Source organism: Rana temporaria, chromosome 4 (genome assembly GCF_905171775.1).
Source record: "Rana temporaria chromosome 4, aRanTem1.1, whole genome shotgun sequence".
NCBI lineage: Eukaryota > Metazoa > Chordata > Amphibia > Anura > Ranidae > Rana > Rana temporaria.
The window spans coordinates 10,988,516-11,007,920 of record NC_053492.1 but is presented as its reverse complement, the minus strand read 5'-3'; the positions used below and the strand labels follow the sequence as shown (position 1 = coordinate 11,007,920).

The following is a 19,405-nucleotide window of genomic DNA, read 5'->3' as shown; positions in this document are numbered from 1 at the left end:
CGGTATCTGCTCCCTTGTGCAAGGAGAAACAGGATGAGCACTGCCAGAGCCCTACAAAATGACCTCCAGCAGGCCACTGGTGTGATTGTCTCTGACCAAACAATCAGAAACAGACTTCATGGGGGTGGCCTGAGGGCCCGACGTCCTCTAGTGTGTTCTGTGCACACTGCCGGACACTGTGGAGCTCGATTGCCGTTTTCCATTGAACACCAGAATTGGCAGGTCCGCCACTGGTGCCCCATGTTTTTCACAGATGAGAGCAGGTTCATCCTGAGCATATGTGACAGACGTGAATGGGTCTGGAGAAGCCACAGAGAACATTATTCTGCCTGTAACATGGTTCAGCATGACTGGTTTGGTGGTGGGTCAGTGATGATCTGGGGAGTCATATCCATGGAGGGACGCACAGACCTCTACAGGCTACACAATGGCACCCTGTCAGACCCTACACTAGGGGAAGTGGGTCCTGGGTTCCTCCTGGTGCACGGCAATGCCCGGCCTCATGTGGCAAGAGCATGCAGCCAGTTCCTGGAGGATGAAGAAATTGATACCATTGAATGGCCCCCACGCTCTCCTGACCTAAATCCAAAAGAACACCTCTGGGACATTATGTTTCGGTCCATCCGGTGCTGCCAGGTTGCACCTCAGTCTGTTCAGGAGCTCAGTGATGCTCTGGTCCAGATCTGGGAGGAAAACCCCCAGGACACCATCCGTCTTCTCATTAGGAGCATGCCCTGATGTTGTCAGGCATGCATACAAGCACTTGGGGGCCATATAAACTACTGAGGACCATTTTGAGTTGTTGCAATGAAATTTTCGCAAAATGGACTAGCTTGCTGCATAATTTTTTCACTTTGATTTTCGGGGTCAAAAAATGTTCCATCCTTTCATTCCTAACACATTACCCAGTCTATATCAGTATAGATATCCAGCATGAGATTTTTGCCCGTTGAGATCTGATATGTTTTCAAAGTGTTCCTTTCATTTTTTTGAGCAGTGTATATAAATATATATATATGTAGCAAGGTGTCACTTTGCAATGTAGCCAAAAGACTACAGTTTGTGATTGAGAAGGAACTCAGCTCCCTCCGGTGTTCAACTGTTGTACTGCTGCGACTTGTTCGGTTTAATTGTATTAGAACAATGCATTATGGACCTTCAAGTACAGGGAGATAAAGGGCTAGATTCACAGAGAGATACGACGGTGTATCTCCTGATACGCCGTCGTATCTCTGACTTAGGCCCGTCGTATCTATGCGCCTGATTCATAGAATCAGTTACGCATAGATATGCCTAAGATCCGACAGGTGTAACTGTGTTACACCGTCGGATCTTAACTGCAATTTAAAAATGGTCGCGGGGGGCGTTCTCGCTGATTTACGCTGAGAAATATGTAAATCAGCGAGATACGCCCAATTCACGAACGTACGCGGGCCCGACGCAGTTTGTTACGACGTTTACGTAGCGGTTTTCCCGGCGTATACTTACCCCTGCTTCTATGAGGCGCAGCCAATGTTAAGTATAGCCGTCGTTCCTGCGTCGATTTTTTTTTTTTTTTACGTCGTTTGCGTACGCAGATTCTCAAACCCGCTCGTCCCAAGTTACGCTCACGCCAAAACCACTGACGTCCTAGCGACGTCAGTGGGAGCAATGCACGCCGGGAAAAATCACGGACAGCGCATGCGCATTTAAATCGGCGCGGGGACGCGCCTGATTTAAATAGTACACTCCCCCTAGCTGCGGAATTTAAATTCCGCCGGGGGATTTACGATCCGCCGCCGCAAGTTTGGAGGTAAGTGTTTTGTGAATTACCCACTTGCCTCTCAAACTTGCGGCAGCAGATCTTAAATCACATAGATCACGCAGATCTATAGATCCGCTGATCTATGTGAATCTAGCCCAAAGACTCCATTGCCTTGGGTGTTTAACAGACTACAATGCCCACAGTGCCACTGTGCTACCAAAGTGCATTGCATCACGCAAAGTCTTCTGGGAGAAGCCACTTAAAGGAAGGGAAGGCTTGCATCCGGTCTCTTGGGATGGCAACTTCAAGCAAGCAGGAAGCCTGTGCTCAGGCCTGCTACGTGGGCGTTTAGGCCTAAGAAGCCTGGGCCTACAGTTGCCAGCACGGATCACCTATCCTGAGGGGGATCCTTGACGCAGTGTTTGGCCTACGTTCCACGGCAACCAGAGTCGCCTGTCCACCAGCACTTTGTGACGGCTGCGTGGACCAGAGACTGCCAGGTGCGGAGAGGCCGAGAACCGGGACACTACAGACTGAGCGTACCAGAGAGGCGAGGCCTCATTGGGTGAGAAGGGCACCTCCCCAATGATATAATAACTGTATCGCAGGAAGGTGGATCTGATAGACTCACTATTGTTTGGAGGTTAACACGCCATGTGCAGGGATACATTGCATCCAGCAGTGACTGTGCATTGAAGGAATTGGCGCCTGTGTCGCCAGCACGCTATATTTACTTTGAATGTTAGTTTTTCCATTTTCTTCATACCTAATGGATTACAAATTGTTAATGTGCACCAACTAAAGCTAGGGAAGACTTCAGTTAACCGGAAGGAACGATTACAGGATTCAGTCTGACTATCCATCCTGTGTTCTCAGAGAGGCTGTGGCAGAGACTGTTTCTATACTGTCCGTGCATCATTCAGGCTGCTAGGCCATGTGAGAGGGGTCTATCCGGGTGAGCAATACCCACTCAGGAGTGAGTGGTGAATAATAATGGAACTTTAAATACTTTTTGTGCATTCTGTACCGCGTACCTGAACCTTCCCCTTCTCTCTATACTCTCTACTTCCTTCACAAGTTTTATGCAGCAAAAATAAAACCTACAGTTGAAGGTTTTACATCTTGTGTGGACATTGCAATTTCTACAGACTTCCTTCCCTAGACAACGAACTTAGAGGTAACGTGCAAAACCCAAAATCTAAACCAGCAGCTCCTACAGGGGTAGTGCACACCCCATGCTGACTAAGATGGGGTGTGTGCACTTCTTTCCCCCTGCCTTTCTTTAAGTGCCCTCCCCTTTTACTATTTGTCATTTCCTGTCATGTGATTTTGTATTAAGGGAAATGATTGGCTGTTGGGGCCATCACTTCCTGCTTTTGTTATTCTTTTGTTTCCAATGAATTAAAGAACCTGAGTTTCTGTGCTCTGCCCAGAAGCTTGAGATTCCAGTTTGAAGCAGCATCGTTTCTGATTCTACCTGGTGCCATGAAGTACTTCACATTCCTTGTACCAAAGAGCTTGATACAAACGTGCTTTTAAGCACAAAGGAATTGTTTTTGTGCTTTGTGTGCATTGAGACGCTGGAAGTGCACATTTTGGTGCGGTGTGGATTTGCGTACAAAGCCCAAGGGAATTCTTCCACCACAGCACTAGGTCTTAACCACTTAAGCCCCCGGGACCAATATGCTGCTAAATGCCCAACGGCGTTTTTACAATTCGGCACTGTGTCGCTTTAACAGACAATTGCGCGGTCGTGCGACGTGGCTCCCAAACAAAATTGGAGTCCTTTTTTCCACAAATAGAGCTTTCTTTTGGTGGTATTTTATCACCTCTGCGGTTTTTATTTTTTGCACTATAAACAAAAATAGAGCGACAATTTTGAAAAAAATGCAATATTTTTTACTTTTTGCTGTAAGGCCCCGTACACACGACCAGTTTCCTCGGCAGAATTCAGCTTCCGACCGAGTTTCTGGCTGAATTCTGCCGAGAAACCCGGCCGTGTGTACACTTTCGGCCGAGGAAGCCGACGAGGACCTCGGCGAGGAAATAGAGAACATGTTCTCTATTTCCTCGTTGTTCTATGGGAGAACTCGGCCCGCCGAGCTCCTCGGCGGCTCCAGGACTGAACTGGCCGAGGAACTCGATGTGTTTGGCACGTCGAGTTCCTCGGCCGTGTGTACGAGGCCTATTTAAATATCCCCCAAAAACATATATATAAAAAAAAAAATTTCCCTCAGTTTAGGCCGATACGTATTCTTCTACCTATTTTTGGTAAAAAAAATCGCAATAAGCGTTTATTGATTGGTTTGCGCAAAATTTATAGCGTTTACAAAATAAGGGATAGTTTTATTATTATTTATTTATTTTATTACTACTAATGGCGGCGATCAGCGATTTTTTTCGTGACTGCGACATTATGGCGGACCCTTCGGACAATTTTGACACATTTTTGGGACCATTGGCATTTTCACAGCAAAAAATGCATTTAAATTGCATTGTTTATTGTGAAAATGACAGTTGCAGTTTGGGAGTTAACCACAGGGGGCGCTGTAGGAGTTAGGGTTCACCTAGTTTGTGTTTACAACTGTAGGGGGGTGTGGCTGTAGGACTGACGTCATCGATCGAGTCTCCCTATAAAAGGGATCACTCGATCGATGCAGCCGCCACAGTGAAGCACGGGGAAGCCGTGTTTACATACGGCTCTCCCCGTTCTTCAGCTCCGGGGAGCGATCGCGACGGAGCGGCTATAAACGAATAGCCGGGCCGTCGTCCCGGATCTCTCCCCGCGGGAATCCGACTGCCGCATGTAGCGGGGGGGGGGGGGTCCCGATCGGACCCCCAACCCGCGGAAAGGCAAGGACGTACCTGTACGCCCATTTGCCTGTACGTGCCATTCTGTGGATGTACATATACATGCGGCGGTCGGGAAGTGGTTAATAGACTGCCACCGCTGCCAAGGAGACAGATGCCAGACCAGCGCTGTCAATAGCAGGGGCAGGACAGCAAGAGGAGGCTGGGGAACCCCACAGTGGCAGAACACCAGGGCCCGGTCGCAAGTGCAACCTTTGCAACCCTGGTAGTTCTCCCACTGCTTTTTTGGACCCTTATATTTTCCTGGTGTACTGGTGACATACCTTGTTTTCTGCCACCTTGGAGCCCCCAATACAGTAGGAAGGGCCTCACAGTACAAAACATGTGAAAGGGTCTTGATGCAGGATCGTAATAAAGGGCCCCACAACAGAAGTAAAGGGCACCAGGATATATATAATTGCATTTTATAGTTAGCCTTCCTACTTTTGTCACTGTCCCCTCATGTGACCCCCTAAATATGAAAGCTAGAGACAACACTGAACCCAGAGAGTGTTCCAACAGTCATCCCCTCACTGCTAATCTGTACAGAGTCCTGAAAAATGCAGGGTGAGGACACAATGGGACAGTAGCCGAAATCCAGGGAATGTCCTGCAAAATCTAAGACACGAGGGCCCAGATTCACAACCGAGATACGACGGCGTATCTCCAGATACGCCGTCGTATCTCTGAGTTGCTCCGTCGTATCTATGCGCCTGATTCTTAGAATCAGTTACGCATAGATATCCATTAGATCCGACAGGCGTAAGTCTCATACGCCGTCGGATCTTAACTGCATTTATTTTTTTGACCGCTAGGTGGCGCTTCCGTCGAATTCCGCGTGGGGTATGCAAATTAGCTAGATACACGAATTCCCGAACGTACGCGCGGCCGACGCAGTAAAGTTATGTTTACGTTAGGCTTTTCCCAGCGTAAAGTTGCCCCTGCTATATGAGGCACAGCCAATGTTAAGTATGGCCATCGTTCCCGCGTCGAAATTTGAAAATGTTACGTCGTTTGCGCAAGTCGTCCGTGAATGGGGCTGGACGTCATTTACGTTCACTTTGAAACCAATGACGTCCTTGCGGCGTACTTTGGAGCAATGCACACTGGGAAATTCCTCGGACGGCGCATGCGCCATCCTGAAAGAACGTCAATCACGTCGGGTCACAGTAGTTATGCCCGCACAAATTTACGCGGCTTTACGTCAATCTGCCCCTTGGAAACAATGACAAGGCCTATTTCACAGTATGAGACAATTCTCAGGACTGCAGTTCATCTGAGCTCCACAAGGTGGTGATCTCACTAATACTGAGACAGTCTCTATGGAGACAGGAAGTGATGTCAGGTGTAAATAGGAAGTTCTGGGCGAGAGGTGAGTCAGAAGGAAGTAGAGAGGGGACTTGCTTGGAGGTGGCAGCTGAGGAGGTAATAAGATCTTATTTTCTATTTACACCCAGTAACCCCGTCATGTCCGTCCTCTTCCTCCATAGTCACTGTGACGTCTTTTATCTCCAGCAGATGATAATACACACATTATTAGAAAAAAAATTGAGTTGCAGGGTTCAAGAGTGCATTAACCACTTGCCGCCAGTAAAACGTAGATATACTGTGGCAAGGTGGCACTATTGCGCCAGATCACATACTCATACCTCCCAACTGGCACGGATTGTGCGGGATTTTCCCGCAATAACAACTGTTTCCCCGCAAGAGAGGATATTTTCCTGTATAACCTTATTGAAGAGGTAAGGAGGAGGAAGAGAAGGTCAGAGGTCAACAACTTTACTTTCCCGCAGTTCAATGTTGAAAAGGAGGTATGTATGTATACTAAGTACATGATCCGACACTTCTGGGTCTGGGTCGTGCATGCATGCTGCCCGCGACCCCCTTTCATTGTGATTAGACACAGCGGGAGCTGGTCTGCAGGTAACGCAGACTTGAATGTCCGCCGGAACCCGCTGATTATTAGGCAGAGAGCCAGAATGGCCATCTGCCTATGTAAACATGGCAGATCACCGTTCTGACCCTACAGAAGGCATTGATCCTGTGTAGGGATGAGTTCCGGCATGTTCGCAGAGTCCACGTGCAGAGCCCGCCAGGAAGTCTGCAGCGCGCTGCGCTAATTACAGGCAAGGAGACATTGTCATGATGCTCGGCTGCAGAGATCAGGAAATGTCTCCCTGCCTGTGATTAGCGCAGAGCCGTGCAGACTTCCTGGCGGGCTCTGCACGTGGACTGTGTGAACATGCCGGAGCTCAACTCTAATCCTGTGTTCCTGGGCACCAATCCATACCTTCCCCTAGTAAAAGCCCCTCCCACACAGTGCACAAACACTGGTTAGGCACATAGTTAACCCTTTGATCGCCTTTGATGTTTAACCCCTTCCCAGCCAGTGTCATTAGTACAGTGACAGTGCGTATTTTTAACACTGATCACTGAATTAGTGTTGATGGTCCCCAAAAAGTGTCAAAAATGTCAGTTAGTGTCCAATTTGTCCGCCATAATATCGCAGTCCTGCTATAAATCGCTGATCGCCACCATAAACAAAAAGAAATCAAAAATATCCCATAGTTTGTAGATGCTATACACTTATTGGGATTTTTTTTACCAAAGCTATGTAGCAGAATACATATTGATATAAATTGATTAAGAAATTACATTTTTTTATTGGATGTGTTTTATAGAAGAATGTCAAAACTTTTTTTTTTTTTTTTATATTGTCAGTATTTTTTTGTTTATAGCGCAAAAAGTAAAAACCGCAGAGGTGATCAAATACCACCAAAAGAAAGCTCGATTTGTGGGGGTAAAAAAGCACATAAATGTTATTTGGGTACAGCATCGCACGACCACGCAATTGTCAGGTAAAATAACACAGTGCCATATCGCAAAAAATAGCCTGGTCATGAAGGGGGGGGCTAATCCTCTGAAGGTCAAGGGATTAAGCATATGACTGTAGGTTCAGGAGTACATTATGCACAGGGTGCAGTGACCCTTTTGCTGCTAGGAGACAGTGCTAACCACTACACCACTGGGCTGTCGAGTATTTACCAAGCAACAGCTATTTTCAAACAAAGACACTAGAGCAGGGATATGCAATTAGCGGACCTCCAGCTGTTGCAGAACTACAAGTCCCATGAGGCATTGCAAGACTCTGACAGCCACAAGCATGACACCCAGAGGCAGAGGCATGATGGGACTTGTAGTTTTGTAACAGCTGGAGGTCCGCTAATTGCATATACCTGCACTAGAGGGAAGCACATGTGCCAATTCCCAATAAGGGGCAACACACCAATTAACCCCTTCCTCCCCATTCTAATATTTTACAACCAATACAGTAAAAAAAAAAAATCTTCATCTACAGATAAACCTATAAAGATCACATCAATGAGGATGGAGGAGGATCGGAGTCACATGACTGAGAGGATACTAAACCTCACCCTGGAGATCATCTACCTGCTGACCGGAGAGGTGAGGAGGATTCTGGGAGGTCACATGACATCACTCTTATCTCTATTAATAAAACACAGACCTGACCGGAGAGGCGAGGAGGATTCTGGGAGGTCACATCACTCTTCTGGGAATGTGACTGTAACGGAACGTCCCACACTCCGCTTGAGTGCTTCCGTCATATACCGCTTCCTATCAGTCTGGATATAGATATCAGATATTCCAGCTGCCCTCAACACACAACGAGACGAGACTTGTTTGTCTGCTGAACATGGAGTGTTTAATAGGACCAAGAATGCCACCTTATATACAGTTTAAAGAGGAGGTAACCAGAACATAAATTAACATGAGCTAATTAACTAACCATTTACCCAGACGAGGTGACTCCGAGATATGACCTTTCAAGGTAGACGTCCCGTCTCCTCTCACCTGCTATACAATACACATTATCATAAGTGTAAACACAGGACATCTTTACACAATAGGAGGGTCAATTAGCACAGAGAACAGAGAGATGGCTGGAGGCGAAGGACATTAGCATCTAACAGTATGAAGGAGTCACTCTTACAATTAACCCGTTGAGTTCAGAATCAACAGCCAGTAAATAGTTCTTTACAGGTATCCTGGAATATATTGTGGATAATAATTACATAATAATCCCATCTCAGGTAGTCCAAGATATAATTTCTCAGTCATCCTATGCCCCTAGTGGACATAGGATGATTTTAGACATAAGAGGGTCCGAGTCTGTTACATTTCTCCCCCATCAAAAGTCGACTAATAAGGTCCCAGACCTCAACCTGGTCTGGACATGCGTTAGTCGGACAAAGTGAACTCAAATAGTCTGTCCGCATCACCTCCAATCTTGGCTGCCAGGAGTAGTTGACACCAGTAGGTGTGGGGCAGAGGTCATTGACTCTCTGTCCGGCTGCCAGCGCTTCAGCTGGGTGGTAATTAACATATTACTCTTTTTCTTGCATACAGAGTTTTCCTCTTATGAAGTCTGGAGATCATATGACCATCACAGTGCTTCCACCTCCCTCCCTGACACCTGAGAGACACAACATGGAGAAGATTCTAGAAGTCACCAAGAAGATGATGGAGCTGCTGACAGGAGAGGTGAGGAGGATTCTGGGAATTCTGGGACATTATCCAGTAACAGACAAGGGATGTATCTGGATGGTGACTGTATCATTGTGTGTGTCAGGTTCCTATAAGGTGTCAGGATGTCACTGTCTATTTCTCCATGGAGGAGTGGGAATATTTAGAAGGACACAAGGATCTCTACAAGGACGTCATGATGGACAATCAGCCGCCCCTCACATCACCGGGTAAGAGGAGACTTTATTGTAAAGGAGAGAGCAGTACGGAGGCTCCACCTAGATCCCCCGTCATCTGATAAACACATAGAAACAATGTATTCAGTCAGTGTGTGTTTCCTACAGATGGATCCAGTAATGGGAACCCACCAGAGAGATGTCCCCGTCCTCTGTATTCCCGGGATTCCACACAGGAAGGTCACACCATCCCCCACCATCATCAGGTAGAAGAGTGACAATTATTGATAGTTATGATTTATACACAGCATGTTTGTTACAATGAATATTTATTATACATTCAGAGTGGAAACCTCGGGGATAATATTGTTGTTAAAGAGGAGGCTGGTGTGATGGAGGAACGTTCTGAAGGACACAAGGATCCCTACAAGGACATTATGATGGAGCGGCCTAATAAGAGAAACGCATCACAGAAATGCCCCCCTCCTCTGTATTCCTGGGATTCCACACAGGAAGGTCACACCATCCCCCACCATCATCAGGTGGGTGGAGTTGAGGGTCGGGAACATAAAGTGATTGAACACTCTGACATGTGGAGATGATGTGTGGACTCTACAAGATGATATTTTCTATGTGATCTCACATCATAAATACTTCTATGTTACAGATGTTATTTTCTGCCATTCTGTTGGTTTAGGGTGAAGATCTAATAAAAAAAGTTGAGGGTGAAGTAGAAGAGACGTATGTGAGGGATGATCAGCAATATATGGAGGAGGCTGGAATGATGAGGACATTCAAAGTGGAGGAGGACACTCCTACAGATATCAGCACAGGTGAGCCATCATATATTCTTGTTTCCTCTGCTCTGTTACTGCACACTGATTGGTCCAGAGTAGGGTGGGAGATGAGTGATATCAGCCAATAATAGGTTGATAATAGTCACTGATATCCGTCCTGCACATCATTTCTCCCCCTCATGATTTATGTAGATTCTGGGAGTCTGGCACAGTAGCACAGATGTGATAATACAGAGGCTGGCCCCTCTTCTTATTAGGAGACTTAAAGCTAAATATGAACATAAAACTCTGTTAACAGTCTTGCTGGGACGGAAAGTAAGGAGTAGCGATGGGCTGAAGGTTTGGTCTAAATGTGGCATGTTTTCTGGTGTTTTAATAACCAGTAAGTCATTATTCCTTGGCCCTTGGGTCTGATATGGATTTTAACCACTTAAGCCCCGGACCATTTGGCTGCCAAATGACCGGGCCACTTTTTGCGATTCGTTGCTTTAACTGACAATTGCGCGGTCGTGCGACGTGGCTCCCAAACAAAATTGGCATCCTTTTTTATTCCCACAAATAGAGCTTTCATATGGTGGTATTTGATTACCTCCTGCGGTTTTTATTTTTTGTGCTATAATAAAAAATAGAGTGACAATTTTGAAAAAAAAAAAGCACTATTTTGTGCTTTTTGCTATAATAAATATCCCAATTTTTATTTATTTTTTAAAGCAATTTTTTTCTAATTTTAGGCCGATACGCATTCTACTACATATTTTTGGTAAAATAAAAACGCAATAAGCGTATATTGATAGGTTTGCGCAAAAGTTATAGCGTCTACAAAATAGAGGATAGATTTATGGCATTTTTATCTTTTTTTTTTTACTTGTAATGGCGGCGATCAGCAATTTTTATCATAACTGCGACTTTATGGCGGACACATCGGACACTTTTTTGACACATTTTTGGGACCATTGTCATTTATACAGTGATCAGTGCTATAAAAATGCACTGATTACTGTAAAAATTACACTGGCAGTAAAGGGGTCAAGTGTGTCCTAGGGAGTAATTCTAATGCCCCGTACACACGGTCGCTTTATGTGATGTAAAAAAACATTTTTAAAAACGTCATTTTAAATGACCGTGTGTGGGGAAAACGTTGTTTTATGTCTTCTGAAAAACGTCAAAAAAAAATTGAAGCATGCTTCAATTTTTTGTGTCGTTTTTCAAAACGTCGTTTTTTGTGTCATAAAAAATGACCGTGTGTAGGCTAAAACGACGTTTTTAAACCCGCGCATGCTCAGAAGCAAGTTAGGACGCAAGTTTGAATGGAACAGAGTGCCGTCGTACGTGCTGAACGTAACCGCGCTTTGCTAGAGCTTTTGGAAAAAACGATGGTGTGTATGCTCCATCGTTTTTGAAAATGAAGTTTGAAAAACGTCGTTTTTTTCTATCACAAAAAACGACCGTCTGTACGCGGCATGGAATTCCACACAGACGATTGTTTTTTTACTATCGTTTTTTTTCCAGACCGATGGGGCCCACACACGATTGGTTTGTCCGATGAAAAAAGCCCATCTGACTTTTTTCAACGGTAAAACCGATCGTGTGTACACGGCATAACTGTTAGGGGGAGGAGCTACCAGTGACACATCAGTGATCACTGTTCCCGATCACATGGAACAGTCCATCCCTGACATGTCACTAGGCATAACACTGAAATGCCTTGTTTACAAAGGCATCCCCCTGTTCTGCATTTTCCGACCGCAATCGTGATGTTCCCGGGACCCGCGGGCGCACTCACAAAGCACGCTGGGCGGCAAATTCAAAGGGACGTACAGGTACGCTAATTTGCCTGCCCGTGCTATTCTGCCACCGATCATATGACCATCACATTGCCTCCACCTCCCTCCCTGATAGAATAGAGAAATACAAAGAAGATTCTAGAAGTCACCAGAGAGATGATGGAGGAGAGTGACTATTTGAGGAAATGGTTGGAGTAAGCCGCAGCAATATATATGAAGTCTGCAGGATGTCTGAAAGATACCAGTGGAAGTGTATAAAGTGGGAATATCGTTGGATGTATGGAGGTGAAGCTCTTTATGGATTTCCTTGTTGCTGTATCTGTATATATATGAGGTGAGAGTTCTGAGAGACCAGACACGCTGGGGATCAGACCACTTATTCATTGCTTTGGGCTTACAGATCAACGGACGTTTATTTTCCATTTACACATCTTTTTTCGTTTTTTCAGCAGTTTTTCTGCCTTATGTATATGGACTATTTTTTGGTATTACACACGACTTGATTATTACACATTACTGTTATTGTTTCATTCACTTCAATTCAATAGTATTTATGCGTGTATAGATTATGTGCGAAAACCTTTATTTATTTTATCTTTATTTAGGTGTATTGTAAACACTGGCCCAGATTCAAGAAGCAATTGCGCCCGTGTAACCATAAGTTACACGGCGCAATTGCTTACTTGCTCCGGTGTAACGAGTGCTCCTGATTCAGGAACCTTGTTACACCGACTGCAGCCTAAAATCTGCGCGGCATAAGGCACTTATGCCTCGCAGATTTTAGGCTGCATTCTTGTGCTTGCCGCTAGGGGGCGCTCCCATTGTGTATCAGCGTGTAGTATGCAAATTGCATACTACCACTGATTCACAAGCTTGCGCGGGCCCCGCGCAAGCCAGGTACGGAGTTTCCGTACGGCAACTTTACCGCAAGGTTGCCCCTTCTAATAGTAGGGGCAGCCAATGCTAAAGTATAGCCGGCCTTCCCGCGCCGTGAAATTTGAATTTCACTGCGTTTGCGTAAGTGATTCGTGAATGGCGCTGGACGCCATTCACGTTCACTTTGAAGCAAATGACGTCATTGCGACGTCATTTGCCGCAATGCACGTCGGGAAAGTTTCGCGCGCTTACGCCGAATTTGCCGCCCCCCCTCTCGCAGTTCACGGAGCTACTGCTCCGTGAATCGAGGGCAGCGCAAAATATTTGCGGGGGCGCAGGGCAAAATCGTTGCCCTGCTCCCCCGCAAATATAGCGCAAGCTATGCTGAATCTGGGCCACTGTTAGTTTTTGCTGCATTTTCACTTTGTATATTTGAGATATTCACTAATTTCTTCAAGTAGCGCGAAGGACATTATTTATCACTATTCTGCCAACGTATATTGGCGTGCGGCGGTCGGCAAGTAGTTAAGCAACCCCCCAAAATTAGGGTGAGGGTCCCCCATTTTTTTGTTTGTATTTCAAGTTGGTGCCATATGCAAAAAAATAAAAATCGATACCAGACCCTTGTCCGAGTATGCAGCCTGACTTGCCTGAAAAAGGAAGGGGGTGAGCATGCACCCCCTCCTATATCACACAATGCCACATTCCCTCAACATAAGGGGTGTACCTTGTTTTATAAAGACATAGGCATTTTTCCTACAAACCTTGTCGTTGGTTGTGGGGGGGGGGGCTTGATGGAATATGGAAGCCCCCTTTAAAATACTAAGCAAAGCCCCAGATAACGGCCACCCTAATGAGTAACCCTAACGTTAAAGCGGTGGTTCACCCTGCAGAACAACATTTCAGCATAAAATCCGGCATAGTAGCGCGAGCTACACTATGCCGGTCTTACTTTTTTTATCCCCGTACTCACGGTTATATCGTACATAGACGATTCCGTCTGCCGCGGGGAATGGGCGTTCCTAGCAAGAGGGAGGGTGATTGACGGCCGGCTCTGGCACGTCACGCTCCCCGAAGACAGCCAGAGTAGGTCTCGGCTCTTCACGGCGCCTGCGCACAGGCTATGCGCAGGCGCCACGAAGAGCCAAGCCTATTTCGGCTATTTCCGGAGAATCGTGACGTGCCAGGGCCGGCTGTCAATCACCCTCCCTCTCCATAGGAACGCCCATTCCCCGGAATCTTCTATGTACGATATAACAGTGAGTACGGGGATAAAAAAAATACAGACAGGCATACTGTAGCTCGCGCTACTATGCCGAATTTAATGCTAGAGGGAAAAAAATTTTTTTTTTTTTTATATAGGATGAACCCCCGCTTTAAGTAAATAAACATGCAGACCCACTTTTTAGCAAATCCTTTATTAAAAAAAAAAAAAAAAAGTCCCATGATGTAGAACTATCATCAGTCATGTCGTTTAGCGATGCAGATCCACATCACTCACGATGAATGTTACTTACTGACCTGATCATAGAAAAAATGTGAACGCACATCTGAACCTGTCACCCACTTGCTGGGAATGACATCTCCTGGGCCCTGCAGTCTAATGGAAACAAAAAGGCAGGACCTCTCGGGTAAAATCTTTGACCAAATGTGGACCATGTTTGGTCAGTGATATCATAGGGGACATCATTGACCTAAAATGATCATGTCCATAATGGTCACCCTCTATACCCTCACTTATTAAATATATTCAGCTAAAGCTATCATTCGTGTTAAGCAGTCAATGGGAGATCTTGTTTTTGATTCATCACAATTGACTTGTATCTGCATTGCTGGACGACAATATTTTTTTACAAATAAATATGTGAAAAGTGTGGCGTTCATTTGTATTCAGCCCCCTTTTCTCTGATACTTCTAACTAAAATCTAGTGGAACCAATTGCCTTTAGAAGTCACCTAATTCTTAAATAGAGTTCACCTGTGTGTAATTTAATCTCAGTATAAATACAGCTGTTCTGTGAAGCCCTCAGAGGTTTGTTGGAGGGGGCGGGTGCAGATGACTTTGGCCCTCAGCTGCGCGCCGAGATCTGTAGCCAGCTGTCAATTAGGCAGCTGGGTGGATCATGACAATATGAACGGGATTGTTCAAGTGCCTGGAGCGGCTCTGCGACATCAAATGACAGCAAGCTTTTGCACCCTGTCATCTAATTCTGGGTCACAGCAGTTCAAAAGTAGGTATGCTTTTGTGACCCAAAGGAGAAACCGGACCAAAAAAGCTTTGGCCACACTTCTGTTTTAAGTGATATATCTTTTTTTATCTATTGATCATGTTTTCATATTTTTCCAGGACATGCCATCAGGAAACCCTCAAAGGCTCGTATCACTTTATCTCCAGTTTGTATAATGGAAGATGAGGACATCATAAGAGATTGTGCAGGAGAAAAGACAATGAGCTCAGCTATGGATGGGGGACTTCACAGTGTGGAGAGACCATCAAATCCCTCTGACTCTGAGCAACCTCGTACTGTGAGGGATGGTGCCGCAATTCAGGGGGACGAGAAGTTTTCCTGTCCTGAATGTGGGAAACGTTTTAGCTCTGAATTAAGTCTTACTGTACATCAGAGATCTCACACTGGTGGAAAGCTTCATCGCTGTTCTGAGTGTGGGAAATGTTTTGCAACAAAATCAAATCTTTTTAGACATCAAAGATCTCACACCGGGGAGAAGCCGTATTCTTGCACTGAGTGTAAGAAATGTTTTGCACAGAAATCGTATTTTGTTTTACATCAGAGGAGTCACACTGGGGAGAAGCCGTATTCTTGCACTGAATGTGGGAAATGTTTTGCACAGAAATCACATTTTGTTTTACATCATAGGATTCATACAGGGGAGAAGCCGTATTCCTGTCCTGAGTGCAGGAAACGTTTTTCAGGGAAATCAGAGCTTGCTAAACATCATAGATTGCACACCGGGGAGAAGCCGTATTCTTGCCCTGAGTGCGGGAAATGTTTTTCAAAGAATTCACTTCTTGTTGTACATCAGAGATTGCACACAGGGGAGAACCCATATTTCTGCCCTGAGTGCGGTAAAGGTTTTTTACACAAATCAGACTTTGTTGTACATCAGAGATCTCACACGGGGGAGAAACCGTTTTCCTGCCCTGAATGTGGAAAATGTTTTTCAAGGAAATCGCACCTGGTTATACATCAGAGATTGCACAAAGATGAGAATCTGTATTCTTGTCCTGAATGTGGGAAATGTTTTTCACGGTTGTACTCACTTAATTTGCATCAAAGACTTCACACAAATGAGAAGCCGTATATCTGCTCTGAGTGTGGGAAATGTTTTTCATGGAGGTCAGGCCTTGTTTTACATCAGAAGATTCACACTGGGGAAAAGCCGTATTCCTGCCCCGAATGCGGAAAATGTTTTATACAAAATTCAGAGCTTGTTAAGCATCAGAGGTCTCACACAGGGGAGAAGCCATATTCCTGTCCTGAATGCATAAAATGTTTTTCTAAGAAATCACAACTTGTTATACATCAGAGATTGCACATGGAGAATCCGTATTCTTGCCATGAGTGTGGGAAATGTTTTTCACAGTTATTCTCACTTAATTTACATCAGAAGTTTCACACAGGCAAGAAGCCGTATTCCTGCTCTGAGTGTGGGAAATGTTTTTCATGGAGATCAGGCCTTGTTTTACATCAGAAGATTCACACTGGAGAAAAGCCTTATTCCTGCCCCGAATGCAGAAAATGTTTTATACAAAAATCCGACCTTGTTAAACATCAGAGATCTCACACAGGTGAAAAGCCATATTCCTGCACTGAGTGCGGAAAATGTTATTCACGGAAACCAAGTCTTGTTATACATCAGAGATCTCACAGAGTGGTGTAGGGATGAGAAAGGAAAAAGATTTTTGATTTCACACTTGAATCCAAAAAGATGTTGATGAAATTTTCTTTGTCACACCAGACAAACTTGCAAGAATATTAGTTGACGTATTTCACACAAAAGGAGCCGTGCTTGTTCATAACATTTGAAATGCCTTGAGTACATGTTATTTATAGGCATGTGTAGAACACCTGTAACTCAAAGGCAGTCCACAAAAACATCACCAGTCATAAAAAAATCTTACTTTTCGAAGATTCTGTGGCAACTTCAGATTCAGACTTTGCTACAGCACGCCCCCTGCGCCCTAGACATCCTGATGGGAGCAGTACACTCTCTTTTTCAAAAAACAAGGGCACATAGACGCGAGCATCAGAAGAAAAAGAAAGAACGGGTTTTAAGAAGACAAGAAGGGTCCACAGATGGCAATACCAATCATGTTTTCAATCAATATCCACTCTGGACTGTCCCCCCGCAAGACTAAGTAGGTGCTTGCAATGTCTTAAATCTTTCTCAAAAGTGCCTATCTCCTCAGGAAACCCCCCTAACCTTCCAGAGGTCTCAGATTCTGCCCCCAAAGACACTTTAATGTTTTCAAGACTCTTAGGGACAGGTTCCAAGAACATCTTTATAGTATAGAAAATAATCATTCTACTAACATCTCCAAACACTTAAACCGCTTGAGGACCGCCGCACGACGTTATAAGTCGGCAAAATGGCACGGCACAAGGGCGTAAAGGTACGTCCCCTTTAAGATCCCAGCTGTGGGTCGCGAGCGTGCCGCCGACGGCATGCTCGCAACCCAGTCCTCTTCTCCGTGACCGTCTCAGTGGAAACAGCGGTCCCGATCGCTGCCGGTGTCCCGCGATCGGGTCACAGAGAGGAAGAATGGGGAGAGATGAATTTAAACAAACCTCTCCCGTGTTTGCTAGTGTGGCTGACACTGATCGTCTGTTCCCTGTCATAGGGAACGACGATCAGTGATGTCACATGCACAGCCACGCCCCTCCACAGTAAGAACACTCCCTTAGGTCACACTTAACCCCTACAGCGCCCCCTCCTGGTTAACCCCTTCACTGCCAGTGTCATTTTTACAGTAACCATTGCATTTTTATAGCACTGTTCACTGTAAAAATGACAATGGTCCCAAAATAGTGTCAAAAGTATCCTATGTGTCCGCCATAATGTTGCAGTCATGATAAAAATTGCTGACCGCCGCCATTGCTAGAATTTTTTTTTCTTATAAAAATGCAATAAAACTATCCCTTATTTGGTAGACGCTACAAATTTTGCGCAATCTTTATACCAAAAATATGTAGAAGAATACGTATCAGCCTAAGCTGAGGGAAAAAAAATGTTATCTTTTTTGGGGATATTTATTATAGCAAAAAGTTTAAAATATTGATTTTTTTTCAAAATTGTCGCTCTATTTTTGTTTATAGCGCAACAACTAAAAACCGCAGAGGTTATCAAATACCACCAAAAGAAAGCTCTATTTGTGGGGAAAAAAGGACGCCAATTTTGTTTGGGAGTGATGTCGCACGACCGCGCAATTGTCAGTTAAAGCGACGCAGTGCTGAATCTCAAAAAAGGGCCAGGTCCTTTAGCTGCATAATGGTCTGGGGCTTAAAGCGGAGGTTCACCCATAGCTTACACATTTTCCCCTTAGATTCCTGCTCGTTTTGTCTAGGGGAATCGGCTATTTGTTTTAAAATATGATCCGTACTTACCCGTTTACGAGATGCATCTTCTCCGCCGCTTCCGGGTATGGGCTTTGGGACTGGGCGTTCCTTCTTGATGACAGTCTTCCGACGGTCGCATCCATCGCGTCACGATTTTCCGAAAGAAGCCGAACGTCGGTGCGCAGGCGCAGTATAGAGCCGCACCGACGTTCGGCTTCTTTCGGCTGCGATGGATGCGACCGTCGGAAGCCTCTCGGAAGACTGTCAATCAAGAAGGAACGCCCGCTCCCGAAGACCCATACCTGGAAGCGACGGAGAAGATGCATCTCGAAAACGGGTAAGTACGGATCATATTTTAAAACAAATAGCCGATTCCCCTAGACACAACGAGCAGGAATCTAAGGGGAAAATAGAAAAAAAAAAGCAATTGGGTGAACTCCCGCTTTAAGTGCAGGGCCAATCCGCCCTATAGGCTCACTATGCAAGCCGCTTAGGGCCCACAAAACTGCGGAGGGCCCCCCAAATTACTAGAGGCCCCGCCTGATGAGAAGTAATTTTCGGCCCCTCACCCCGCTTCTCAATTTGCTGGCTGCATGGGAGAAGAGATAAGAACTCAGCACCCCCCGCTTCTCACTTATTGTAAGATGTCATTTCCAACAGCAGAACACCTCCTCCCCCCGCTTCTCAACTTTAATCTTTAATGTGACATGTCACTGTCGGCAGCGCCCCCCAGGGAGGTCAGGATCGGCACTGCTTAAGTGGTTAAATTACATTGTGCAGGTTGTACCACGGCAGTCGGGTACAGATTTTGGAAAAGATCTACAGCCATGGCCAAAAGTTTTGAGAATGACACAAATACTAATTTTCACAAAGTCTGCTGCCTCAGTTTTTGAGATGGAAAATTGCATATACTCCAGAAAGTTATGAAGAGTGATCAGATGAATTGCAATTAATTGCAAAGTTCCTCTTTGCCATGAAAATTAACTTAATCCCATAAAACAAATTTCCACTGCATTTGTGAAGAAGGCTTCAGGGTGCCCAAGAAAGTCCAGCAAGCA

The 19,405-nt window shown here is 45.3% G+C and overlaps 1 protein-coding gene and 1 long non-coding RNA gene across 2 annotated transcripts; both read left to right on the top strand.

Annotated features, from left to right (window-relative positions):
* The first annotated feature begins 5,973 nt into the window (after window positions 1–5,973).
* Window positions 5,974–9,109, top strand: LOC120935891. The gene is made up of 3 exons (XR_005748558.1): window positions 5,974–6,019; window positions 7,953–8,059; window positions 9,023–9,109. It is a non-coding gene; the product is annotated as an uncharacterized LOC120935891 (long non-coding RNA).
* A 908-nt stretch (window positions 9,110–10,017) lies between these two features.
* Window positions 10,018–17,356, top strand: LOC120935883 (zinc finger protein 271-like). The gene is made up of 2 exons (XM_040347918.1): window positions 10,018–10,148; window positions 15,119–17,356. Exons 1-2 carry the CDS (start codon window positions 10,082–10,084, stop codon window positions 16,669–16,671), a joined length of 1,620 nt encoding a protein of 539 aa, XP_040203852.1. The 5' UTR covers window positions 10,018–10,081; the 3' UTR covers window positions 16,672–17,356.
* Window positions 17,357–19,405: the final 2,049 nt, after the last annotated feature.

Coding starts and splice junctions, on each gene's coding strand:
- LOC120935883 (XM_040347918.1), top strand. CDS start 10,082: ATGGAGGAGGCTGGAATGATGAGGACATTCAAAGTGGAGGAGGACACT. Junction 10,149..15,118: donor TCCTACAGATATCAGCACAG/GTGAGCCATCAT, acceptor ATATTTTTCCAG/GACATGCCATCAGGAAACCC.